Source organism: Amblyomma maculatum, chromosome 8 (genome assembly GCF_055883805.1).
Source record: "Amblyomma maculatum isolate TAMU_Amacu chromosome 8, ASM5588380v1, whole genome shotgun sequence".
NCBI lineage: Eukaryota > Metazoa > Arthropoda > Arachnida > Ixodida > Ixodidae > Amblyomma > Amblyomma maculatum.
The window spans coordinates 41927809-41955780 of NC_139351.1; the positions used below are offsets into that span (position 1 = coordinate 41927809).

The 27972-nt window shown below is 45.0% G+C and overlaps 1 protein-coding gene and 1 pseudogene across 2 annotated transcripts; one reads left to right on the forward strand and one right to left on the reverse strand.

Moving 5' to 3' along the window:
* Positions 1–60: 60 nt before the first annotated feature.
* LOC146181041 (uncharacterized) lies at positions 61–1054 on the forward strand (annotated as a pseudogene).
* A 1981-nt stretch (positions 1055–3035) lies between these two features.
* On the reverse strand, positions 3036–27516 carry LOC146181042 (uncharacterized). 2 transcript variants are annotated; one of them, XM_084576234.1, is made up of 3 exons: positions 21434–27516; positions 11647–11793; positions 3036–4502 (listed from the first exon to the last, which is right to left on the reverse strand). In XM_084576234.1, the coding sequence occupies exon 1, from the start codon at positions 23991–23993 to the stop codon at positions 23085–23087; it is 909 nt and encodes a 302-aa protein (XP_084432360.1). In that variant the 5' UTR covers positions 23994–27516; the 3' UTR covers positions 3036–4502; positions 11647–11793; positions 21434–23084. The 2 variants fall into 2 exon arrangements, with proteins under 2 accessions (XP_084432360.1, XP_084432361.1); XM_084576235.1 differs by lacking the exon at positions 11647–11793.
* Between the last annotated feature and the right edge of the window lie 456 nt (positions 27517–27972).

Sequence of the window (27972 nt, forward strand, 5' to 3'; positions counted from 1 at the left end):
CGCACGAAAAAGCCTTCAGAGTAGGAAATCGTGCACCTTAAAACCTAGGCTTCATGTGTCAAAAAAAGAAGTCACAGCTAGGCGACTAAAGCTGGAAAAACAAAAGGCAGCACGACTACTAAGGCGTGCATCAGCCATGCAGGACCAGCTTGCAGCAACGGAGGCCAAAAACGCAACGATTTCCGAAGATGACTTCAATAGAAGAATTGCAAGTCTTCCTGCCAAACAGCGTGAAGCTGTGCATCATGTTTTTAAAGCCTCGACGCGTAAAAGTAGTCATGCCATGAGGTATTCAAATGAGTGGGTGCTTGAGTGTCTGATGATGAAAATGAAGAGCCCCGCACTGTATGAGCACCTTAGAAAAGAAAACATACTTGCAATCCCGAGCAAAACAACTCTCAGGAAGTACTTAGTCATACAAGACGGGTTTTGGCTTCAACATGAAAGTATTTGACGTGCTGAGCGAAAAGACTAGCTCAATGGATGAGTTCAGACGACATGGAGGTCTCATCGTAGACGAGATGAAATTGTCTGAGCATTTGACAGTCAATACTGCAGGTCACGTTGAGGGTTTTGTTAATCTTTGCCCCTTTACATCACAAGAAGATAAGCACACAGTCTGCGACCATGGGATGGTTGTAATGTTCGTCCCATTTGTTGGCAAGTGGACTCAGCTGCTTGCAGCATTTGCCACGAAAGGAAACATAAAAGGAACTCTTCTCACAAAAATAATGCTGGAAGCTGTGATTTTGTCTGAAAAGGCAGGTTTGAAGGTAGACTTTATCACGTCTGACGGCGCCACTTGGAGTAGAAAGATGTGGACAATGATGGGCGTCCGTGCATCTCCAACAAGCGCAAAATGTGGTGCACCACATCTTGTTGATCCAGAACGCCGGCTATATTTTCTGTCGGACTTCCCGCACTTGATAAATTGTCTACGCAATGGCTTGCTAGCTTCTGACTACCTGCTGCCGGAGGGTCGTGTAAGTTTTGTACTCCGGTTGAACCACATTCTTTATGACAATATTCTTTTTTTTTTCTGGATAGAGAATAATTATGTTACCGATTTTCTACGTTTCAGATGTCACTAAATAGTGTCCGCAGAGCCGTTGCTCTAGATGGCAAAAATGTGGCATTGCAAGCCCTGTATGGTATTACGTCCAGCCACACAAACCCAAACAGTTTTGAAGTTCAGAGGGTGTCTCTAGCCTTTCAACTCTTCAGCTACAAAGTTGTAAAGGGACTGCAGCTGCACAGGACTGGGATTGAAGAGACCTGTGGGAACATTTCAGCTACCATCCAATTTTTTGAGTAAGCAGCAAAACTTATTTCGTTGCAGCTGAAAATTCTTTCATCGTAACCTAACCACAAGACAGCCTCCTTGTTGTCGACTGCTTCCTGGTTTGTGCTCAAGAATTTATTTCTATTTCAGGACCATCCGTGACCTTATCCATGTGATGACGTTTTGCTTCACTGCTGAGGCTCTACGTCCAAATTCTGCATCCGCTGACAAGCTCCGTTCCTTTTTGTCGTACCTGAGTGCATGGGAAAACCACACAAATGGAAAGCAGGGCTTTTTAAGCGAGTCAACAGCCACAGGGCTACGTGTGACGCTGTCTAGTGTGCTGTCATTGTTGGAGTACCTATCAGAACGTGTAAATTTCAAGTACTTAATGACCAGTAGGCTGAGCCAAGATCCGATTGAGCATCTTTTTAAGATTGTGCGCCAGTCTTCTGGTTGCAATACCCACCCAACACCTCAGCAGTTCGTAGTTACTGTGAACTGCCTTGCATTTAATAACCTGGCCCACTCTGTGTCGACGGGAAACTGTGAGCTTGGCATCCTCAGTTCCCTTTTGGATGCAGATGCTGGCCAGCAAAGCTCTCCTAGTGGAAGGCAGGAACTTGTTGATAAACTGCTAGATTCAGGCAATATAGATGTAGCAGACGCACTGCTCCTGAAAGTACTTCCAGACCATTCTACTTGAACTGTAGCATCAAGTGACAGCCGGCTAATTTTCTATATAACTGGTTATGTAGCCAGAAAATGTGTTCTGAATACTGGCTGCGAAAGCTGCCTGAATTTGCTTCTAATCACCAAAGAAGCGGCTGTGAATTTAAACCTAGCCCAGTTCACTCGCATTAAAGACAACGGTGGTCTTCTGTATCCCGCTGGCCCCCTTTACAAATTTGTATCTGACCTGGAAAATGCCTTCACGACATGTTTTAGCCTCCTAGAACTACATGCAGACAGTATCCTTGATGTTGTGGAAGTAGTTAAGGCAAAAACAGAGCTAAGACTTGGCTGTCCTGACCACTGTGAAAATGTGGCAGCTGAGCTCACTGCCTTTTACTTAACAATCCGCCTTCACTTTTTCATGAAGAGTATCAATAGCAGCAACAACAGGAAGCGCCAAGCTTCTAAGTACCTGAAAATGAGTCGGTGCACTTAGATCTGCAAAGCACCTTGTTTGAGTGACTAGAAGCCCAGCCTTGTTTCCTTGTTCCTGTGCGTGAAATTTCCATGTAACCAAATTTCAGCTGGTTACAACAATAATCTGCCTCCCATGAAACAAAGTCTCGGTTCAATGTTTATTTTCAAATTCCTTGCATTTGACAATAAACAATAAAACGCCCGCCTCCCGTGTATTGTCAACCTGGCAACATCTGCACACGCTGCAGAGACTTGCCGGCAATTGGGATGGGAATATTTTCGATAGTGGGTAAAATTTTGAGAATCAAATTGGTTTCTGAGGCCCCTGAACCGCTTCAGAAGAAGAAAGTGCGCATAAGTAGAGCGCACTTACAGATGAATCACAGGTGTAGTTCACCATAATCGCAGGTAAACAAATTTAGCCCGAGATGTGCATGTAAATAACTGACATCCGCCAGCAAAACAAACATTTCACATCGCCCTGTATCGGTAGCAGACGACATGGTATGACGGGATTTTTCATCATTGCCGAACTGCTTAAAAAGGCGAGGTAAGAAAAAATAAAGATGTAGATAGTTACACTGAAGCTGTTTGAAGCCAGCGGCATGCAGTTTCTTTATTAAAGGTGTATAAGTGCACCACAACGGGCAACGACATGGAGAAACACGCGCGAGCTCCCGAAGCAGCACCAACAACGCCGCTAGAAAATGTTGCGGTGGCACCATCTGGTGCCTTCTACGCCAAAGAGCACGGCCAGGCATCCCCGGTCGCGCCACTAGGATAATATTCTAGTTCACTATATGCCTGGCATATCTCGACGACATTCTTGTTTTCTCGGATACGTTCAAAATGCAAGTGAAATGCTTGGGTACTGTTCAAGGCGCCCACTTGCTGGCCTGTTTCTCAAGTCAGCAAAATGTCAATGCATTCAGTGAGCTGCTCGGAGACAAACCTAAAGCAAAATGACTTTGAGATAGATATTATGTGTGAATTTAAAACATTAGCATTGATCCTTATGGATAAAATGTTTCATGAAAAGCACATAAAAATCATTTCTTCGAGACTTGCGTTAGTAGTTGGCATTATGCATAGAAGCAACTACTTCTTACCCAGCAATATTATGATGTCTCTATATAACTCACTTTTTGCCTCAATTGAATTATTGCTTCCTCGTGCAAGTAGTACAACTGTGACTATTGTGCATAATCTCAGCTGACTTCAAAGACAGGGACTTATAAATATTGCACACTACCACTATGACACAACTGTGCAGTCTTTTTCAAAAGCTGGGTTTGTCGCATGTGGAATAAATGTACAATTGCAATCTATGTATCTGCTTAATCAGAGAAAGGAGGGAGAACTGTGATATTCTAAAAAATCGGGAAACAACTGCTATAGTTTTTTCAGGTCAATTCATCGGAAAGCCGAATTTTTGGAAAGTCGATTTCCGTAGAACCAATTATGATGGGCAGATACTAAACAGTGAATTCTCTCCCTGGTAAATGTTTATTTGTATAACAATGTTGATGTTTTACAGATAAATACTCTCATATAGTCTCGGCTGTGCCGAGGAGCACAGGAAGAAACTCGTGTTGCAGTTAAATTAGCTCCTAATTATTAAACAGTAAACATCATAAAACAATAGAAATACATGCTACAGGTCGATTTCTTTGCTAAAATGTGATACAAATGCACAACATTTGTGCTCATCATAGTCTGGGATTGTGCTGTACACAATGGCTGCGGGCCTTAGGAGCACCTAAGAATAAAACTGAATTATTTTGCTAGGCGAAACTAATATTTTAGCGTTTCGTGGCTTTTGTTGTCGCTTTTACTGATTTCCTAAGTGAACCGTTGTACCCTCTGATGACGACATAGACAAAACAATAAGTGAGGAAGAGTGGCGTTAGCGTGTACTCGGTGACGAGCTACGGCGACCAATGCAGCGCGGCAGCAGCAAGATGAACACTTCCGTCGGCGGGACGTTCAAGACCACACCAGCCTTCTCTTTAGTTTTAGTCACGCTTGCACTTGTGTAAGTTGAATCCCGTTCCCAGTGATCTGATTCCTGCAAAAAAAAAAAAAAAGAAAAACTAAAAAGCTGGCCAATTGCCTAGCAAGCAGCAACGTTGGCAGCAAGCCAGGCAACTGGTTGCGCCATAAGCGTTGCAGTATGTTGTGGGTTAAAGTACCGGTTCAGGCAGAGCGAACTACTTAATATTCACGCTATACCAATGACTAAAATGGTGACTGTACAGTTTACCCTTAGAAGACAACATCCTCGGGTGGTCGCCTACGCTACAATGTCATCCATTTAAATATGCAACTGAACTCTCCCAGTTAATATTTTTTTTTGCTATGCAGATACAGTAAAATTGATTGTGACGTAAGATGAGATTAGTTGCTTACGCTTCCTACAATATTAGAATAAAACACGGCGGTAGTCACTGCATCTACGGGTCTTGCTAAGATGAATAAATGAGAAGCGTCGCCGATGTTTCACACAAAAGTAGTATTACTGTACGGCATTTTGGACAAAGATGATATCATGACATACGAATTGCATCTGTCTTAAAAATGATGATTTCCTTATTTTAGGTGCCTAATGGCGAGCTAATTAGAATTACTCCTTTTCCATTTCAGTGCAAAGCCTGGCCCAGGTCCAAGATACGCACTACACAGAGACTGCATAGATTTTGTACGTCAAATCCTGCTTTTCATGCTTCTATACAAGGGTGGCATATATTTACGGTCATTAAATGGAATATTGCAATTGAAGTAAAAGATTCACAGACAAGCTATTACAGTCAAGCTACACCTACTCGTGATCAAAGCTTTTTTAAAGATTGCTATATGATAAGCTATTAGCTATGCGAAAAATTAGGAGGAACATTATGCTCGTTTCTCAATCAACATGCTGTAGCAAACATCTTTGACGTGACTAAGATTATAAGGTAGGTCCAACAGCCATTGAGGGCTTTTATGAGGTGATGATTCTCAGGTCAATATGGCCATAATATACCTCAAACTAGAACTGGGTACGCTTCTGCCGCCTGCTCGAGGCATATTCAAGCTATTTCTGGGCGGCCAGATTTCATGAGTCCAAATTTGTTCGATACCCATCTCATTCCTTCATATAAAAGAAGCTATGCCGCTTTTCGATGGAGGCGGAAAGCAAGGCGCCCGTGTGGTGCGCGATGTTAGTGCACGTTAAAGATCCCCAGGTGGTCGAAATTTCCGGGGTCCTCCTCTACGGCGTCTCTTATAGCCTTAGTCGCTTTGAGACGTCAAACCCCACAAACCAAACCAAACTAAGATCGCGGCTCTTTCACGGACCTCACAAAGCCCGCCGACCAATCAGAGTTGCTGTGCCTAAAACATGAACCAAAGAGAAATGGACAAGTCCCGCAGCAACGTCGCTCATTTCTAATTTTATGTATTTGTTTCATTTATATAAACTTAGTTTGTAGATGCACTGGCACAGGCGATTGTGCACAACTGACTATTATCTACCTTTCCATCTCACCTGATAGAAGGATTCTCATGACGTTTCCAAACTGTGAAGCTTAAATGTGGGTTGGAGGGGTTGCAGTGCTTGTCGCCTCCAAATTTCCAACCGCCAAAAGCCTGCTGGTCGTTTCAGACACAATGTAGGGATTACTCTAGGATGCCAGGTTTTAAACTGTGTGTGCAGAAGACGAGGCCAGTATAAACTTTTTCTGACATGGGCTATTAGCCCTTCACGATAACAATTATGCGACGCAAATTGATTTGGTGTTCGGAGGAAAAGTACTGCTTGTTTCGTAGATTTTGAAAGTAACTCGCTGGCTATGAGAACACCCTTGTAATTGCTATCTGCCGGTGCAAACCACCCAAGGGGATAACACATTCATCTTGCGGAAGTATACAGCGCGAACAGAGGCGATGGACGACGAGGTACACAACACGTCCATCGTGTCTGTTCGTGCTATATATTTACTCAAGATGAACAAAACCAACTTTCCCAACTTGCCATCATACTGCAACAAAATAAGATAAGATTTCGTATAGAATTTTTCTATTTTACCCATGAAGAAGCTACATCACTTGTCGCTTTTTATGCCAACCAACACTTCACGGTTTAAATAAAGCACTGTTGGTAGATCTGAAGCCACCACCATTGATTTCTCAGGCTTCTAGCTTTTTCAGGAAGGTGGTAGTTTGCAGATGACACCCGCGCACTGATTTGTAGGCGGCGTTTGCGGTGTGACAAGAGTGCACATCAGGAAAAAATTTTCCAGCAGTGCTGTCTCGGGCTCGATATTGAGATAGGAAGCTGAGATCAGAAATCAGCTTTCCATAAATAGACTAACTTCAATGAAAGATGGTTGTAAGGCGAGAGCCTTGATAGGCTCTTGGCATGCGGTATTGCCGAGGAAATGTTCGCAGGAAATGGCATTTGAGTCAAATCTGTACCCACCGTTCTCCGATTCTCTGTAAATCACTAGGCAATCGCCGGTGCATGAAAATCGATCGCGATTCTGTTTGTCTAGCGGGAAGATAATAATAATGTTGACAACGACGGCGGAGTCAGTTATAGTGATAATGATGATAGTAATTATGAGTGACGGCGAATTTATTTTAAAATCATGGTAGTACCGATAGTGAAGATAGTTAAAAATGTTCTATATCGGGACTCTAACCATTACCCCTGCGCTTCCAGCGCTCAAACCGTGTGGCTCCTGGGCTCCTGAAAATCCGAACATAATTCTCCTTTTCTAGCGTTAGGGTAGTAGTACCAATGCCAACTACGATACTGTCAGTGATATTGATAATAATAGTAGAAATGACAACGACAATACTTTCTGTTTATAACCATGATTGAACCAATATTGACGATGATCACAATAGGGGAAGACATTGACAACGCAGTTGGTGAAAACTCCTGCAACGTGCCTTTCGCCACTTTCTCTCTTAAGCACTTTTCAGCGCAGTCCCGTAATATTACAGGTGAGGGTCCCCAGTTGCTTTGGTATTGTTTAATCTGACATTTTTGTTACTTAAGAAGGCAAGATTTATTGGCATCGTTTCATGTGGTCAGCATGGCGGTCGTCTATGGCTCTTAGTCTTAACGCAGCTCATAAGACGCTTAATACCGCTAAGTCCCGCGCGCCGGTTAGAAGCCCAACCTGTCACCTCACTGCTGCTGGTTAGCGGTGCAGTGCATTGCCGGTACTGCTGACTACTACCACAACACTTGCAGGCAAACGTGCTGGCCATTGCCAGCCGCGAAAGCATCGTTGTCTTTCCCAGGAACGGGAACTATGGCTGGCACTAAAGAAACGACGGCTGTGATCTGTGGCAGCATTAATTTAGGCTGCTGCTAGAGCCCACCACGCGCTGTGAGCCAGTAATCACGGATTCCGCAATACGTGACAGATTGCGTCATTTCAGCCAATTGCGAAGATGAGGAAGGTACTTGGAATCGCAGCATTGAGAACATTTTTCCTTATATTTTAATCTCAAAATCTCTTAAATAAATAGGTCTTTTAATGTCGGACAAGAAACAACGGCAGGAAATGTACTATCATTGGCTTTTGTTATCGTATCACCTAAGATTGGGCGGCCATTAGTGTCCCATTAACACAAAAAGTATCTCTATGGCGAATCGCTTGAGCTGAAAATGAACCGCTGCCTAAATACCCTCTCAGTCCAGAGGGAAAGATGGAAGATGTCGAGAGGGACACTTGTATTGGCCAACGCATCATCGTAGCAGGGGGGCTACAACTTTTACCCACGAACGCCGAGCTTCTACAGGCATTCGCACACACACAAACACACACACGAAGATACGTGGCAAAAGCGACGCTTTTGGTACGCCGCTGGGAGCGGAGCCAATATTGTAGCGCGTATAAAGCCGAACTGTCCTTCGCTGCGATTAATGGTTTTGCACCTGCTGCAGCCTTACCGGCGATCCCACACGTAGGGGGGAGGGGGATGTAACAAAGCGCTTAAGGGAATGTAAATACGTGATTAGTACTTTATTGCAGCTCCTATCCCCTTCAGGAAATTCCTCTAAGCATTGTACTACTCTTATTTGCTTTCATATTTGTTTTCTGTAAAAATAATGGTTGCAGAGCCTGCTAATGATCTAAAGACGAGGACACTTATGCATCCGACTCTTCATTTGGCTCCGAGCGTAGCCATGCAGCCGTTGCTTTCGCATTTCAACTAGCGTTAACCAAAGATAAGGCAACTTTTTTCCTGATCCCATAAGATTCCATAATGATGGAAACTACCGTGTTACAGAGGTATCAGTGTCGTCACTGTAGCAACTTACAGCCAATAAAGTTCGCCGCGTTGGATCTGGTGTTAGGGTACTCGATTTCTTAATCAGAGGACACGGAACTTTCCACGCCTGTGACGGTGGCTAATTTTGTTTTATGGAGGCGGCCGAGTACTGAACTTCGGTACTGAATGAACTTCAGGTGGATCTATTTTTAGTTATCCACCAGGCGTCTCCCGGTCGCTTTGGGCGGTCACACCCTATGAACCAGCGAATAAAATGGTATCATGCCTCGTAGAAGAATTTGAATAAAATTTTGATGGGTTAATTCTTTGAAGCACGCACATGACCAACGGGGCACTAATAGAGCTCCTTCCTCTATCCCTTATGAAATGAAGCTTAACTGCCTCCCCAAGTTCCCTTAGATGTGTCTCCTTGATCATGTGCTGACAAGTAGTTTCTCGTGTTGAAAAATACTTTAGCCTCTTCCAAAACGCATATATAATTGCTAATTGTCTGCCTAGAGGTTGAAAATCTGAAAACCAAATACAATTATCCTGTTGGAAACGCTGAAGAACCGGTGTAAGCGCGTCGAGAACGCAGACATCTATGAAAAGCTTCGGAGGTTTGTCAATAACCGGCGTCATGCCATAGCTGGGAGGTATTAGCTCTGTGTGGGAAAAGGATTTTTGAAGGACGGAAGTTAGGGCGGATGAATATGCAGAGGGTCAAAATATACTATCTTTATTTAGCCTTAGTGATTTTGACAGAAATTAGACAAAATTAACGAAAAGAGTAAGATCTGCATTTTTTGTTCTGGGTGGCAACCTACATGTATTTGATAGTCACATCACAGAACCCCAAGTGACGTCGGATGATGACATCATGCCTATGCCTGGATCTATAAGTCAAGTGTTTTCAAGCGAGTGTGACGTCAGTTGAATGTACGACAAGGCACGCCTGGAGCTCCGCTTGGTGGACAAGATATGTGACGTCACATTGCTTAGAGAAGAGCGAGCAACACGTACAGTGGCGTCAGTGAGCAACTTTTTCTTAGGATCCATACGTGGCATAAAAGAACAGAAGACCGTTTAATCTTGCAAGGTGTAGTCAACTATGTCCATGTGCCTCCGCTATCCATTCGTCAGCGATTTCCTAAACGAGGCGACCTAAACGCTATTAATACCCGGTCTTTCCTTTCTTCCCCACTCTTTGTTACTATAGGTTCATTTTACTTCCTATTTAATCATGCGGCTGTTACTTTTGAGAATCTTACCTCCTTGGTGTCGTACCGGTGCAGTGCCATATTCTACAAGGATGGTCGTGCAAACCCGCTTGTCGCTGCTTCCCGGAGATAAATAGACCCTTTATTGGATCTTGCTTCGACGCACGCTTCGAGATTCCTGCTGGCTACCACCGTAGGCCGATATAGGCAGGTAAGGCCCATGGTGTATTTATTTTACCGTTTTCATCTGTACCTGAAGCGACGATGAACCGGAGCAATATCCTGCTCTATGGTGACGCCTATCAAGTCTCATTTCTCGTTTCAGGCTGTTCGTGAAGTTTCGTGTATATTTGATCCATTGTACTTGGAATTTAAGCAATGAATGCTTCAATGAAAGATGATATGTCATGTCGCCAACTTTACGCACATATATCGCGGTAATTATATTACTACAAACCACATTATTTAATGATAGTTGGAGCTTGTGGAGCACGAATGCGGACATGAGCAAAGGAACTGGTATATTTCTGGCAATTGCAATCCCGCTCTTTCCTTTAGAAAGTGGAGAAATATTGCTTGTTAGAGAAAAAGTGCATAAAAGTTCAATGGCAGCGCGAACGTAGCACTGCTTCGATTTAAATTAGACCAAGCGGGACAAATGTTAAAATTTAAAAGAGTCTTATGTTTAATTTGACCATGTCTGCATACGTTTGGTACTGTAGCCTTAATTCATTGTGCAAAGGCTATCATGAATGAAAAATAATTTCATAAACGCGTTTACGCCCCGCTAAGTGAAACTTATTGACAGTGAGAAAAATGGTATGAAGCTTACGTATATACATTTAATTACAGGATATACAAGCCAGGAGATTATTGAAGGTGGATTCCGGCTTTGTGACAAAGGCAAGGAAGCACAGCGCGACAATTAAAATGTCGCAGGTTAAAACTAACACCCAACGCTTTTCTTCCTTTCCTGAAACATGGCCAAGTGAATCGCCGAATGGTATGAAGTAATTGACATGGACTTCCACGAACATTTTGTATCGGCAGGACACTAATCTTTATTGCTGTAATTATTTCTTTAACATATTTTTCTTCGCCATCGCCTTTCAATTCCGACTTTTTCTCATTTTGTTGATTGTGCGCATCTTCTCATGTCTTAATGCATCATCATCATCATCATCATCATCATCATCATCATCATCATCATCATCATCATCATCATCATCATCATCATCATCATCATCATCATCCTGACTATACCCACTGCAGGGCGAAGGCCTCTCCCATATTTCTCCACTTAACCCGGTTCTGCGCTAGCTGCATCCACTTGACCCCTGCGAACTTCTTGACGTCATCCGCCCATCTAACATTCTGCCGCCCCCTGCTACGCTTTCCTTCCCTTGTAATTCAGTTTGTTACCCTAAGTGACCATCGGTTATCCTCTCTTCGCCTTACATGTCCTGCCCGTGCCCATTTCTTCTTCTTAATGTCCACTAGAATGTCGGTTACTTGAGTTATTTCTCTGACCCACTGTGCCCGCTTCCTATCTCTTAATGTTACCCCTACCATTTTTCGTTCCATAGCCATCTGGGTTATGGAACGGTAGTTTTGTGTCACCATGGCATTGCGAAATGCAAGAAAGCATTAATTTAAGCAAAAATGCATGCAATCCTGCTCTGACTATCAAGAGCAATAAATGTATTTAATAAATAAACTCACATAGAGGATTCTGGATAAAGGCTGCTCCTCTCAGTGTTTTAATTTTGATTATCTTCACGTCATCGCCGTCGACTTGTTTCCCTTGGGGGTAGCATGTTGTGCCAGAGCGTTCGTATCAATAGGCTTATTGTTGACATCTTTCTTGTGCTGCAACGTTTTTATTGCATTATCCGTTTCACAGCTGCACTACACTCATGCTCGCAATCAACCACGAAATCCTGTAAACAATGCTCTGGAACTTATTGTTTAACTAGCCTTTCTCTCTGACAATGGCGTATCTAGGTCTCCGCATGAGTGCGACATCGGTTTCGTGTAATCTATATGCAGAACACATTTTCGCTTACTCTAGTTATGTATAACGTTTGAATCCTTTCTCTGGGATGATTTAACAAAGGATAAGGTAGAAGATTTTCGGCATGTTTCGAATAAATAAGCTCCTTCTAGCTGACTCGGCTGTAATATTTCCTGTGTCATTGTTCATTATTTCAAATATTTTCGTACAATTCTTAGGCCAAGTTATAGGAGTCTCCTTACCTGAGTGAGGTTGCCTGAGGAGCGACGCGCCCTCCTTTCGCAATTTTTTCTATCCGACTAAACCAACTGCACGAAGCACTTCATATATCTCACGTATTTAAATATTGATCTAAGGAAGGCGCGCTGCTCTCAATGCAACATCACTTACTTAGGGAGGTTCTAAAATTTCGCCCTTAGTGATTTGTTTTATGATGAAACAAGATTGGTCAGTTTTCATTTTCAAATTCATTTTTGGGCTTTGCCAATGGCGGGTACCTTCGGTGCCTGCCTCCTCTTCCGTGCATGTGTTAAGGAAATCACCACCTCCCCAATTTGTCGCCTTCTAACCACAGGTGGTGGTAAGTATACAAAACCCTACAGCCGACGATGCCGTGTCTTCATGATTGGACTTTATATTCTACTTCATTAATAAAGGCCCCTGCATATTATAGCACGAAACATTTCTGTGCAGCAAGCAGTGTTTTCGGCGCAAATTCCTCACATGCTGTAGGATACAGTGATCTTGCTTCGGCCAACTAAATAGACTACTACGCTTAAAGGGCAGTGCTTTCCTGGGAAAGATTTTATATTTTTCCGTCTTGTGTAAGCACTCTAGGGATTTGTACCATGCGCCTGAAATGTTTAACTACACTGTAAACTATTCATCTGTAAATCAGGCCACCAAATACAAATATTTAGGCGTAATGATTAATGAGCAACATACCTGGAGCGACCACAGTTCTCATATACCCTAATCTACAATGAGCAAGAGGAAGATGAGGAGGAAAGGCAGGGAAGTTAACCAGTAAAAGCAACCGATTTGCTACCCTGCACTGGGGGAAGGGGATGAGTGGATATAAAAGTTATGAAAGAGAGATAGTTGAAGTTAGTACAGTCACATAACAGTGAGAAAGCTGGGGTGTTTAGGACACATTTTAATGGGACCACCAAGCAATGTGAAAACATTAGCTAATGAATTCATTGTTAGGCTGAAACTCGAGTACGTCACCGTGGTGTGGGATTCTCGCACGAAAATTAATTTCACCGGTAGAAAACGTTGTAAGGCGTGCTGTGCGCTACATCTGCAATAAATATAGAAACCCCGGCTCTCCGTCTGGGATAATGAAAGCTAACCAAATAGAACCACTCTGAATCAGAAGAAAGGTAGCAATGTTATAAATTTTGCACTGCTTGCTTCGGAGAAAGTTTGGCATCTCGGCAACGCCTTATGTTACACCATCGTCAGCACGAAAAACGCGACACAAATTATATCTCGACTCCTCATCTTTGCAAAAGCAAATTCTCACCTCTTTTTGTTTCAAAAAACAATCTGGGAATAAAAGTCACTACGCGAGGATGGTTCTACTTGTGATAATTACAAACAGGTTATGTAGAACATTTTTAACCTATGAAAGTGACTTCTTGCCACTTATTTTTGACGAAGATGTACCCGAAGTATTTTAATCTTCCTTCGTGATTTTCAAAACATGTGTGTATTTATTTAACTGGCTGTTATTAGAATGAAAAATAACCTTTTCTTGTATTTGACTTTTGCCCTTCCTGCTTGGACGAAAAAGGTCTGAAGTATCAGAAGAATGAATGCAAATAAACAAATAAATATATAGTGAGGGCCTTAAATCTCTGTACCCCCCTCACCGAACGCATGGCCGGAATATGACCAGAACACTTATTAGAGAAAGACAAAATGGACCGGAAATAATGTCTTAAAGCGATTGCGAGAAAGAAATCTTTTTGCATGTTGCTTGCCAGCATATTTGATTTTGCACGGCCGGTAATGTAGCTGTATGTGGATTTGCCGCCGCAAGGTGCAAAGACATGGCGCTAGCACAGTTGCTACTGAAGTCATAAGCAGCACAAGACATTCGACGCCGCTTGCTCAGCATTGAAACCTCGGGAAGCCTCGTAGGTAACGGATGCGTACCTGAGCAAATCTTGCGTTTTTTTTCAACACGTCATATATAGTTAAGCAGTGTCTGCCCCAGTGCTGCTCATCCCGCATATACAGAAAACATTCAGAGAGTGGTATTCAGAGGCTGAGGATACGCATATTAATATATATAAATGCATTCCCTCACATTACCATTGTCATTGCCTAACAAACCCATTTGGGACAGCTCACCGGGCATAATGCGAAAAAGACGAAGTATTTTGCCCGTGCTGCATATCTAAAACGGTGGTTGAAACGCGTGTCTTCGTCTACGAGTGCACTTTACATCCAAATATTCGGTTTCAGCTTACTTTCCTTTATTCTCAGCAGGCCGCAACGCATGATTTATTTTTCTCACTGTGCAGAACTGAAAAGAGAAACTTGACATTTGCTCCCTTAGGCCACGCACAAAAACTGGCATCAATCGCACAAACAAGCCATTTGAAATGCAGAATGTATAGAATATATCAGAGGCAAGTTTTAAAGCGATGAATATTTGACCTGTGACCTGCGGAAACCGCCGAAGATGTGCACAAACATTTCTATTGCCGACTGGTGGCCGAAGATGACCAATGTTGTAGTTACCTTATGCTTTAGAATAGTTACGCCTCTTTGACAAATACTACAGCTATTTCATCATCTATTGGTAGGATTTTCAAAACCTATGGTAAAGCTAACATGCTACCAGTGCAAAAGCCTGTTGAATGTTCGCTGAGGAGGGAGCGTGGTGCTCGCGTGAACGAAGTTGAGAAAGTGGAGCGCAGAAGAGAACCAAATAAGTTTCTGACTGTCTTCTGGCTTTTAATCTCAAAGCTTAACTAATCTGGATGTAATATGAGTATCCTAATAAGCTTGGACACACCTGTATCGGTGGTAATCACCTTGGCCTAAATACGTGAAGCAATCCTGCTAAAAGCGAGAGAGACTGTTTCTTCCTTTCCTGCAAACCACCTAAAAATACAAAACAATCCTTAAATGAAAAGACGTTGTTAAAGGGCTCCGAAAAGACTACTTGCAATAAAATTGTCACATCCTGACCCACAGGGACAGTATGGCAGCACATACATCAGATCAACAGGCCGACGGGAGGATCCAGCGCAACACAAGTGGAGCCAGCACGCGTGCAATTAACAGCAGCATCACCGTCCTTGTCGAAGAGATCGCGCTTCGTATTCTTCTGGCGCTACACTGCCTCCCTTCTGAAAAAGAATCGACCCGGTCCTACGCTCAAGGAAAAAAAGTACCCGCGCAAGCAGGCATAGTGTGTGCATGTGTTGCTTTGCAATAAAAACTGTAGTGGAAAAAACAACAAAGTTCTCCTCTAGGATCACACGTAATAGGGCTTAAGCCGGACTTCGTGAGCAACTTCAGGACATAAAGAAAAGTGCGTTGATGGCCGTCTTCAGCTAGGAAGCACCTCGTAGATGAGGTAACCGATGCGACGAATAATTTTTTGGGGTACGAACTAGCGCTTAGTACGTTCTTCCGAGACACCCCGATGGCGAACATGTATCCAACCCCAGACCTTATCACCAGTTCGAAAATCAACGATGTGACTCCGGAGGTTGTAGCGATGAGTGTCGGTACGTTGCAGGTGCTGAATTTTGAGTCGTGCCAGTGGTCGCGCCTCCCCGCGAATACTAGTCGCTGATCATCAACTACGCCGTCACGCATCTCGTGCGGCAGCGTAGCATCGAACATTGTAGTCACTTTTCTACGAAGTACCAGCTGAAGCTCTGACAAACATGTCGTCTCCTGGACTGCAGTATTAAAAGCGAACATAACATAACGTAACACCTCGTCCCCGTTTCGATGATCGCTGTCCACGTACATGGCGATCAAATCGGCCATAGTATTGTTAAGCCTCTCCGTAAGCCCATTGGTTTGCATGTGATACGGAGTAGTTCGACGATGGCTCGTACAACTTAGACGCAGAATCTCTTGTACAAGCTCTGCCAGCAATTAGATACCCTGGTCTGTGATCAAAACTGTGGGTGTGCCTTTGCCTCCAGAAAATACACTCAATGAAAAATTTGGCTGCCTCCGCAGCTGTCAAAGATGGAACTGGGCGCAGTCTGTCGATATGATGTTTTGTTGCTCGACTGGGACGTGGGAAATGGGCCCAGAAAGTTCATTCCGATTGTGTGAAACGGGGCACCTGGCGTTTTGACTGGCTGAAGAAGGCCCGTCGGACGTGTGGGTGGAGTCTTCCGCCGTTGGAACTTGCAATAATTTGTTGCGTTCCTACGCACATACTTCAACGTTCGGCCAATAAAACGCTTTCCGAATCCGTGAAAGTGTCAGTCGAAAACCAAAGGGGACCAGCTGCAGGATCGTCATCGCAAACTTCCGTGATCGCCCTCCGAAGACCTTCCGGCATATCAAGAATACACGATTTCTGGTTGCTGCCCGGCTTCTGTTTGTAAAGGGCGTCATTCACAATTCTAAAAGTGGGTAGGACACGCAGGAGAATACGAGGTACCGCATCTTTGTCTTTTTCGAGGTTCGCCATCAGCTGAACAAGCAGTGGCTTATGCTTCCGTCGATCGCCATATCTGCTGTGTTTAATACCGCAACAAATCTGTCTGCGTCATCGTTTCTTGGGGGCAAGATACAAGGAGTCAGCGTCGTGATGCGTTTAGTCGGATTCATACACGATAGTTATGTCATACTGCAGTCAAAGGTTCCGTCGAGCAGACCGCCCCGGATAGTCCTTGGTGGTGTACAGCCAGCATATCACTGGTGTAGAGTGAATGCACGGAAATGGCGGCCATAGAGATAAGGCTGGAACTTGGCTGTTGCCGAGATGACAACTATACACTCCTTTTTAATACGGAAGTAACTACACTCGGCCTTCCAAGTTGCTTGGCTAGCATACGCAATAACTCGCTCAGCGCCATCCTGCGAATGCAAAAGTACTGCTCCCAGTCCTGTGTTTCTGGCCTTGGTGAGGAGGTCAGTGTTGGTAGCTTGATCGAAGAGGTCTAGGATATGTGGTGTTTGAAGGGCTTGTTTTAGCTGGCTGAAAGCTTACTCTGACTCCTCGATCCAGTAAAAGGCGACGGTCTCTTTTAAAGTGATCTGGGGCACGGCGATCTAGGCAAAGTTCTGGACGAAACGTCTGCAGTAGGCGCACAAACCAAGAAATCTTTTCACATTCTTTTTGTCCGACGGGGGTGGGAACGACGCTATTGCCACTGTTTTCAGAGGCTCTGGCTTCACGTATACGTAGCTGATGATATGCCCAAGAAACTAATTCGCACGTGAACCGTCCCTTTGATAACTTCAGTATAAGACTGGTTTATAACCACGTCCAGGTGCACAGGTTGGTTGGCGAAGGTGCATGAAAAAAAAAAAAAACAAGAAATGTCTGCCGCTTCAGTCCGCGATTACAGTGCCCGTGACTCGTTTGAGTGTTGCAGGGGCGGTATATAAGCCAAACGGCATCACCTTAAGCTCTTAAAAGCTATCCGGTTCGACAAAATCTACCGGTCACGCTCTTCGACTTCAATCGCCGGTAATCTACGCAGAACGAAAGCGACCCGTCTTTTTTCGCCAGCACAAGTGCAGACCATGGGACGTTGAAAGGCTGGATGACGCCGCCGTTTAGCATATCAGTATAGGAGCAGCGCAGTATTACGAGCCACGCAAGAAAGAAGACACAGACACACAGCGCCCATGTGTGTGTCTCCTTTCTTGTGCGTCTCGTTATAGTGCGTTGCTCTTACACTGATATGCAATACCATCTTAGCCCGTCACATCGCTCTTGTGAGCCGTTTAGCATTTCACGCACTTGTTCCTGTATCGTCTCTTTCTCTTTAAAGAAAACCCAGAATGGCATTTGTCGAATGGCATATGTTGCACCATCCAGAATACTGCGTTTGGCGACGGGCATGTGGTGAGCCCTCGACGTCGTGACAAAACAATTGTTATAGCGATTGAAAGGTTCGAGGAGATCGCGCGTCTGAGACAACTCGTTTTTTATGTTTTTACGGACCCTTCGCCCCCCCCCCCCCCTTCTCCTCACACGAATGGGCAACAGCGTCTCTCTGGACACCTGTCCCGATTTCACCTATGTAAAAAATTGTCGTAATCCCTCTTGGACAAACCTAAATGAAACACTGCAGTGACCATTGTATTCTATCTACCGCTATAGTAAGTAAAAAGTGCAGTCGGTCTTTAGGTACTGCCAACATTGTTAGATGGGACAAATGGCGCGAGGCTATGTCTACTACTCACACGGAACATATATCAGATATCGACGAATGGGTATCTGACCAACTCGCACAGGTCGAGAAGCACACCAAAACTCTCCGCACATCTAATGAGACTCCGGCTTTTGACCCCCACCTAATTCACCTGTAGGAGGCCTGCCGCGCCCTAAAAAGGCGCTGGAAAACGCAAAAGCTTAATTGCAAGCTTAAGCAACGGATCGCCGACCTCACCCGACGGGCGGCCTATTACGCAACTACTCTATCTCATCAAAACTGGCGTACCCTATGCGATAATCTCCGGGGCAAACTCGGCGTTTCCAAAACCTGGAACATTCTACGCGTCCTTATTGATCCAGCTAACCGATCGGACGTCTGTTAATGTCGAATGGTGTGACATTCGGTATTTATTTAGAATATGTGAAAAATTATACCACATTATCCACAAGTTGTAATTAGTGCGCAGAACCCTGAAATAGGCTCGAAGCATCGAGCATGCGCGCTGTAATGAAGTTAAATTTTAAAAAGCATATCAATATCTCAGAATTTTGTTGTCCCCTTCAGAGGAAAAATAAAATGAGTGAGAGAGATTGAAAAATAACAGAAGTTGTACTTCCTGAATGCAGCTTGTCTTTAGGAGATATAACCAATGCTTGCCACATGTCTTATAAATATTTTCTATAGGCACTGAAGTTTGGTCATCTTAGCATTTTTAGTAATAGCCCTTAATATTCTGCAGGAACATATAAGAGACAGATCCCGTTAATTGACATTTTGTTGGTAACAAATTGCGACATCGAGTGATTGCTTCAGCTAAAGGTGATGATTTTTTTGAAAATGTTGGGACAATATGTTACATATGACGTGAGTTAGAAAACTTAGGCGCAATGAATAATGTGATTACTTGCGAACTCAATGCCACAATTCGTTTAGCGAAGCGGTCGTGTTATGTTGTGGTTTGTTTTTGCATCGAAGAATATTGTTTTCGTATGAAATAGAATATAACAGCCTGCGTTGGCATGCCCCTTGCAGATCCTGTTTGGGGACATGCAATTCGTGTCCTTAGTTTTATACATGCTCATTAGCATATTATTTTAAGCTGTCACAACGTGGAATGCTCTTGCTGGCAAAATATAAAGCCCCGGTTCTTAATAGGCTTACGAACATTTCCCTTGGATTAGGAATTATACGGCCTAAATTTGGGATCCAAACAACACGGGAAGGGTCGATTCTGATGTCATCTTCCCATCTAAAAGGAGAAACTATAGGTGGCATGCCTCTCTTGTGTCTTGACGCAGCCTGCCCACCAGTCACTGCAGAGTTGATCACCAGCCATCTAGCACATCCCATGCGCGTCGTTATTTTTCTGTCACGTGGCCAAAGTCAAGAGCGCGGTGTAGGAAGGAAAAGCAGGAACATGGCGAAGTAAAGCTGGAGAGTACAGTGTGTACTCAGGAGAATGGTGAAGATCAATTTCCTGGGCTCATGCGTAACATGTGGTTGTGAAATATGATCTTGAAGAGAAACGTGCTAACGTAATTCACGTGTTAGTCCAAACGAGGTCGATAAGGCACTTTGGCGGCGCAGGCAGATGTTGTGCACGGGCCTCTGTTATAACAGTCGTGAGCTAGAGAATTAATGTTACTTGAAAGATTGTTTAATGTGCGAAATAAAGCAAGTAGACAATAACAGCGAATAAATGTCCACGTTCCTCTTAAATTTCGTACATTTGCTTGTCTGAACAAAAGAATACACGGAGATGTTCACTGCAATCACACATTACTAAAATCATAGGTGCCAACCTATACTTTTAGCAAAAGGTCATTGTTATTCCTAGCTCTACTCGCACTTTTTTTAGATGGTTCTTCTTTAACTTTGTTAGGCCCCAAACCACTGCAGAGGCGTTGAGGACTTTTTCAGCGCACTTGTGCAAACAACTTCAAATTGTTCCGTGCAAGTGAGACAACTCCATTTATAAAATTTCAAGCCATCCTTCTACAGCACAGTATGCAATCGGCGCACTTTATTTACCACACTTGTCCAAAGTAACACGCTCTAAGTGCTAGTTAGAGCAGGTGTTTCTAGCACTGCCTTCGCATGTTCGGTGCTCCGTGGCCATTAGAGCATATTGAAAAACTGCTGCTGCAACCTAAAACTCTTGGAATAAAGCTGGTTAATATTTTGCGAACTTTTTTATTTGACTCGCTGTCTATTAGATAGCTACGAAGTAAGCATCAATGATAATGCAGAAATATAGAAAAGTCTAGTAGCAAATATCTTCATGGCAAGTGAGAATACATGGTGGAGTATAATTTCTATTCAGAACCAAACCAAGCGTAGAAACGGTGAACACCTGTAACAAAATAATTCGTCGTTTTCAATGTGGTAGTTCTAATTTGGGTTGCACATCCTGCGAGAAGAATGTGTTCCGCAGAAAAGTCGCTTCTCTACGTCATAGTTATCCGTGCCATTTAAGTATATTGAAAAACTGCTGTTGCAACCTAAAGCTCTTGTAATAAATCTGGTTATTATTTTGTGAACTTTATGATTTGACTTGTCGTCTATTAGATTGCTACGAAGTAAGCATCTCTGATAAATGCAGATATATAGAAAATTATAGGAGCATCAGCTATAGAGAAGGTGACAACCCTTGCTCTGGAGTAGTGCACGACGAAATTGGCCGCAGCAGTGTGCCATGCCAGCGTATGGGTTGGAGCATTTATCCAAGGCAGACTAGCAATTGCAATTTAAATGTTCAGTCGATTGAATGCACGGCCTCTTAACGAGGACCTTATTGCGCCGACTCTCAGAAGGGTATATGGAGCAGTATCAATATAAGAGACGTTTGAATTTATAACAAAAAGAACAAAGGTCTCGTACTCTATTTTCTGTTCTAGATGAGGCCAAGGACGCTTCTGCACAATAATACACAGCGCGTACTACGAACCAAGAAGCGCGCACGGTCTTTAACGAAAAGGTAATAAATTTCATGCAGAGGTAACCGATGACAGTGATTGGGGTTAAAAACATTTTAAATAATTTATCACGAACAGATGGGTGGACGCAGACATTTACGAGCCACAATACAGCTGCCATTGAAAGGGCATGTACTCACCACCACTTTGTCGATGTGCGTCCTTGGTGTCGAGCTGGACAGTTCGGGTTCTGCAGCGTCATTGGTTCGATCTGCACGACATGAGGCCGCCACTATCCTGCACCTATTCTGGTGCAGGATACTCGCTGCAAATCAGGTCACAGCTAAACAGACTTCTACAAACGAGAACAGGAAGACGGGTGTTGGAAAGACTGGGATATAGCACACACCTACAGGCTTATAACAAGACAAGAGAGGTATCGCGGGAAGTGAGAAATTGGTACCGAGTTCGGCCCATACCAAGAAACATGGACCCCCGCCTACACCCGGGAAGAAGGCAGGCAAGGGCAGAGTATTATGAAAAAACATTCGGCCAACAAGACACGTCAAGGTTCACCGACGCAGCCTTATACGAAACCAACGCAAAGAGGGCGATAGCCACGGTCACAGACTGCGAAGGCCGGGAGGTAGTTAGCGCCTCGATCCAAAACTGTACAGTCACGGAGGCAGAGGAAGTGGCTATCGCACTGGCCATTAGGCAAGGAAGAGAAACGGGAGAGAGTCTGATGATACTGTCAGACTCTCAATCCGCATGCAGAAATTTCCAACGGGGTAAATTATCTAAGGTAGCGCACCAAATCCTTTCTTCCACAAGCGAGCCAACAAAACAATACACTCAAACACTAGTGTGGATTCCGGGGTATGCAGGGATCACGGGGAATTTGTACGCAGACAGGGTAGCACGAGGACATGCAACCTAACGTGCGGCCAACAGTCTCGGGACAGAGGACCTGATTCCGCTTGACCCTGACTACACCACAATACTACAACACTACAGAGGCTTGCAGAAAGTATATCCGGAGCGGCATAAAAAGCTCAGCAACGAGGAGGCCATAGATCTGAGGCGGCTACAGACGGGCACCTTAATAATTTGCACATATTACACATGATGCATCCCACGACATTCAGACACGAGTGCCCGTGGTGCGGGAAGACCCTTACCCTGTACCACATAACATGGGAATGCAGCTCACATCAACTACAAAAAATTGAAAACCCAAATGAGAGACAGTCGGGCCTTTGCTGGCCAGCGCTGACCCGGAGGCTCAGCTCTACCTGGTCACAAGAACTCGCAAACTGGCGAAAGCCAGTGGTGCCCTGGACTAGGGGAGCCAACCGCTCGTCAGCCTCGATTGAAGAGGCGAAGAATAAGATCCACGTGCAATTAATAAAGTTCACTCACTCACTCACTCGCTCCTTATCACGGAGTCCTGGCGCTAAGGCGGTGACGACAGCTTCTCGCGAATATCAGGCTTCTGAGTGTTTAAGTGCTCTGCGTCGGTGTACGCGGTATGCTTCACCTGCAATTCGTCGTTGTTGCAGGCGCGTTGTTGCGGTGTCCGTTCCACCAGCAATTCGTCTTCGTTGCGGGTGCGTTGTCGCGTCATCTGTTCCACCGGCAATTTGTCGTTGTTGCGGGTGCATTGTTGAGTCGTCTGTTTCACCGACAATTCGTCATTGTTACGGGTGCGTCGTGATGGCGTCGAGGTAGCATTATAATCGGCAACCGCGGACTTTTCCAGTGTCGATTCGTAGAGTTTCCGTGTCCGCGTCGATGGGGGGTCTCCCGCGCAGCGATGTCCAGCAAACCTACCCCCGAAGGTCGCTGGTTTCAGTTTTCCCGCTGGGGGCTGGGCAATCGACCCTGCGCTGCCCATGAGGACCTCGCAGCAGATGGCGAAGGGCGAGCCCTGGGCGACGGTGATCGAGATTGCCGCAGACGAGACGGAACACCACGGCGTTGGTCATTGAGGAAATCTTCAACGGCTCGGAGCCGTTCGCCGTAGCGGGGCCGCGGAGAATCAGCGGAAAAACCTTCGAGGCCCAGTCGACTGTAGGGACAGCGCCGATAGACATGACCCGGTTCGCCGCAGTGAAAGCATAAAGGCCGTCGGTCGGGGGTACGCCACTCGTCTGCTTTCCGTCTAGACTGTCGGGAATCCGTTACGTACTGGATCACGGGGGCCGGTGTTGTTGGTGCAGCTACGTTAGCAGGAATGAGGGTCGGCGACTGGGGTGGCGAGTATTGTAGCACCTCGGCGTATGTGGGACGCTGGCACTCAGGTGGCGTAAGAGGAGGAGCAGGATGAGGTTCACCGCTTGGAAACGGAGGCCGGTGCGCTTGCTGCACTTCGTCGCGGACAACGCTCGCAATGGAGGTAGAAGCTGGTTGATGTGCGCCATACAGCAGTCTGAGTTCGTCGCGCGCAATCGAACGTACGAGCTCACGTAGCGCCGATGCGTTCATGCCATGCGATTGTAACTCCGCAGAGACGGAGGTGGCGTGGACGGTACGATTCTGTGCCGAAGCTCGCTGCTGAAGCACTTTTTCTCTCGTGGATGTTTCTGCAAGGAATTCTGCGACAGTTTTCGGTGGGCTGCGCACCAGGCCAGCAAAAAGCTGCTCTTTAACGCCAAGCATGACGTAGCGCAGCTTTTTGTCCTCGGACATTGTAGGGTCTGCCCGCTTGAAGAGACGTGTCATGTCTTCGATATATGCAGCGACGGTTTCGTTAGGCATTTGAACACGAGATTAGAGAGTGCGTTCGGCCCGTTCGCGGCGATCTGAGCTACCGTATGCAGCCGCAAGATGACGCTTGAACTCACTCCAGGAAGACAGCTGGTCTTCATGGTTCTCGAACCATGTCCGAGCGCCATCTTCAAGGCTGAAGTAGACGTTGCGAAGCCGGGCGGCGTCATCCCAGAGGTTGAAGGTAGCTACCCTTTCGTAGTGCTGCAACCAGTCGTCGACGTCTTCATAGGTGTCCCCGTGAAAGGTCTTTGGGACGCGGGGGTTCTGAAATGTCACGTAAGTAGGGGCTGCTCCAGGCATTGCGACGACGTCGTGGCTGCCGGTAGTCATAGCCGATGGGGAAAACGCAGGTGGTAGGCCTCGTTGCCGGCGGCTGGTGCGGTGAACAGGCGTTTCCTCGAATACATGATCAGCACTCCTGCTTAGCGGAGGGGTACGGGACATCAGACCTGACCTCCACCAGATTTGTCGCGATATTGGCGACTAGGGCTAGGTTATCAGAACCGGTGCAGGTGGAATTACACTGTCCAAGCTTTTGGTAAGTCCTTCTAGTCCGGAGCCGATTCACTTCGTCCTTTTTCTCCGAGCGCCACTTCAACGTCTTTCGCTCCGAGCGCCCCCTGGCAACATGAAAAAGCGCCGCTCACCTGTTTCGGGCATGCGGCTTGCTGCACGTGGTCCGCTTCCATTAAGCGGCGGTCGTTAATAATTTCTTGATTTCATGCTTAGTCAATCACGAAGATTTGGCAGTAGAGGTGTGAGGAAAAAGAGAGCTAGAAGCATCGTAGCTTCCGGCGTTACCCCGACGCATGACGTAAACAGGCGCATTATTTCATTCAGGCGGACTATGCAACGGGCCTCAAAAGCGTTCAAAATTTCCTTTACACTAAGGGGTTGACACCTTGGTAATTCAAACCGAGGCCATAATTTTTAGCCATTGCGGAGCTCCCTGCTTCGCTGCAGATATGTGAACCCTACTACCATGAACGCCGCGGGAGGGGCACCTTGATCTTTAAAATGACAAACGACACATCTGGACTCATGCCGACCCTCTACTCCATGTCACTACGATAGCGGACCTGTTCAACGCCTCCTAGTCGAGGCGATAGCTGAACAGCCGCCTGTGACATCCAACACTCCGGAGAAACGGCTACATCAGTAGTTGTCTTCACCGTCGTCTTCCTTCGGCCCACGCGCGTCACCAACTGGATGCAGTCTATATGCGATGGATTTGCCGACTCCTAAAAGCACTGCAGACCTCACACATCCTTGCAACCATGGCGGAGGTTTTCGTATAATACCTGCGTGTTTTGCTCCTCCAGAGGAGACGGACGCTCGTTGACCGTCTTAGCCTCGCCCCAGATACCGCTGCCTTCCCTGCGATAGTGCGCGCAGCTACAGCTCCATGATGGGAAACTGTCAGCTGCGTGCTAGAAAATAACGTGATCAGTGTCAAGATGCTCAATACTCTCTCCACCTAAATGTCCTTCATTGCAGGTTATCACGGGCCTCGATAGCACATCCAGCGCCGCACACTCACTGCTGCCCTCGGCCTTCTTGGGAGATTGGAAATACTGAACCTTCCTCTTCATGGATGATGCGATGCTGCCATTTGCGGGTCAGGTAGTAGCGGCCCTTGCAATACCTCAGCTGGAGGTGTCCACGTGCTGCCGGTTTTAATTTCCTTCTAGAACAAATGCTGCATAGCTGGCGAGTGTGAACCTGGTGGCATAGTTCATCGGCCCCACCATACTCCCCTGAGCCTGTAGCTGTGCTGTTTGACTGCTGGTCGTCTCTGCAGCTCCTGAGCAACCAACACTGCATGAACCTCTCGAAAAATCGTCTCTGAACCCCATCTTGCACCCCAATAAATATTAACACCTGTATAGGGAACATGCAATGAAAATTGCAGCATCGATCATCGTGTCGTAACGCACAGCCTAGCAAGAAGAGCATACACTTTATAGGCGTTCCCGTAAGGCGTTTTCACGCCACTTGGATACGCTTGCAGGGATCAGTTTTCACGCACTGCCGAAGCCCTGCATGGCGCCTTATAATACTGGGCTACGCGGAGAGCATCTGGACAAGAATGTTGTCTGCCACCCGCGTATCTATAATGCTGCAGAATAAGGTCGGTCGTTTATTGCGAACCAAGCGGCCAACAGCAGCACTTTTATTCGCGTTGTGTCATAATTGCAGCACTGTCTAGGTAGTGCAGGTTCCCGATACCTCTATAATAACTATAAGCAATTTAAACCACTCTAGAAGAGGAGGAATGGTCACTATTAAGGTGATTGGACCTAAGCCCCATTCCTCTGCTATTCCGCAGATAAAGTTAAATGGACCGCGCGGCAGCATGGTCCAGGTAGAAGTAGAGGAAGAAGATGACTTAACGGTAATAGAAACCACTGCAGAAGGGTAGAGGGGGGAAGCCTCGCTTCGAAGGTCGAGCTAGCGTTTCGACAACTAGACTTGTTTTCGTCTGGGTAGAGCGATCATCACTGGCAGGGGTTTAAATACGCTGTTGCTTCCAAAGAAGAAAAGCTGGAAGGGGAATATTCTGTGAGAAGAAAGTATTTCGAGGAGAGGGAAGAGGGATTAGAAGAAAGTAGGTCAAGGGGCGAGAAAATATAAAAAACGGTATAAAACCGGTTCCAGGCTGAGATATACATACTGAAGGACCATTTTTTTAATTTTTGTCACTCCTTGCCCTACTTTCTTTTCACACAATCTCACCCGCTTCAGCGTTTCTTCTTCGGAAGTAAAACTGTATTTAAACCCCTGTCAGTGATGCTCGCGCTGCCCAGACGAAGACAAGTCGACTTGTCGGAACGTTTGTTTCCCCTCATTTTACCCTTGTTCAGAGCTCCTTCATATAGTAAAATATGGTGATAAATACTTCGGATTATTATGGTTCAAAGTTTACAGACCAGAATTTTTACTTGCCCGTTTCAACCTGCAGGTCCTATTTCATTTTTGCAGTTCCAAACCTGCTGAAAGTATGATGAGGTAACTGCATGTTCACGTGTAAGGTGGTGAATAAAAAAACCTAATAATATAAATAGAAAGATTACCAGTGCGAAGTACAAAACGAGAATACGCCACATATCAAGGTGGAGAATTGCGGTTCAGGAGTTTGCTTACATTTTTGTGTCAATAAACTTGAAAGATAGAATAAACGTTGATATGAAGCATATTTACTTATAAATAGAAAGATTACCAGTGCGAAGTACAAAACGAGAATACGCCACATATCAAGGTGAAGAATTGCGGTTCAGGAGTTTGCTTACATTTTTGTGTCAATAAACTTGAAAGATAGAATAAACGTCGATATGAAGCATATTTACTTATAAATAGAAAGATTACCAGTGCGAAGTACAAAACGAGAATACGCCACATATCAAAGTGAAGAATTGCGGTTCAGGAGTTAGCTTACATTTTTGTGTCAATAAACTTGAAAGATAGAATAAGCGTTGATATGAAGCATATTTACTTATAAATAGAAAGGTTACCAGTGCGAAGTACAAAACGAGAATAAGCCACATATCAAGGTGAAGAATTGCGGTTCAGGAGTTTGCTTACATTTTTGTGTCAATAAACTTGAAAGATAGAATAAACGTTGATATGAAGCATATTTACTTATAAATAGAAAGATTACCAGCGCGAAGTACAAAACGAGAATACGCCACATATCAAGGTGAAGAATTGCGGTTCAGGAGTTTGCTTACATTTTTGTGTCAATAAACTTGAAAGATAGAATAAACGTTGATATGAAGCATATTTACTTATAAATAGAAAGATTACTAGTGCGAAGTACAAAACGAGAATATGCCACATATCAAGGTGAAGAATTGCTGTTCAGGAGTTTGCTTACATTGTTGTGTCAATAAACTTGAAAGATAGAATAAACGTTGATATGAAGCATATTTGCTTATAAATAGAAAGATTACCAGTGCGAAGTACAAAA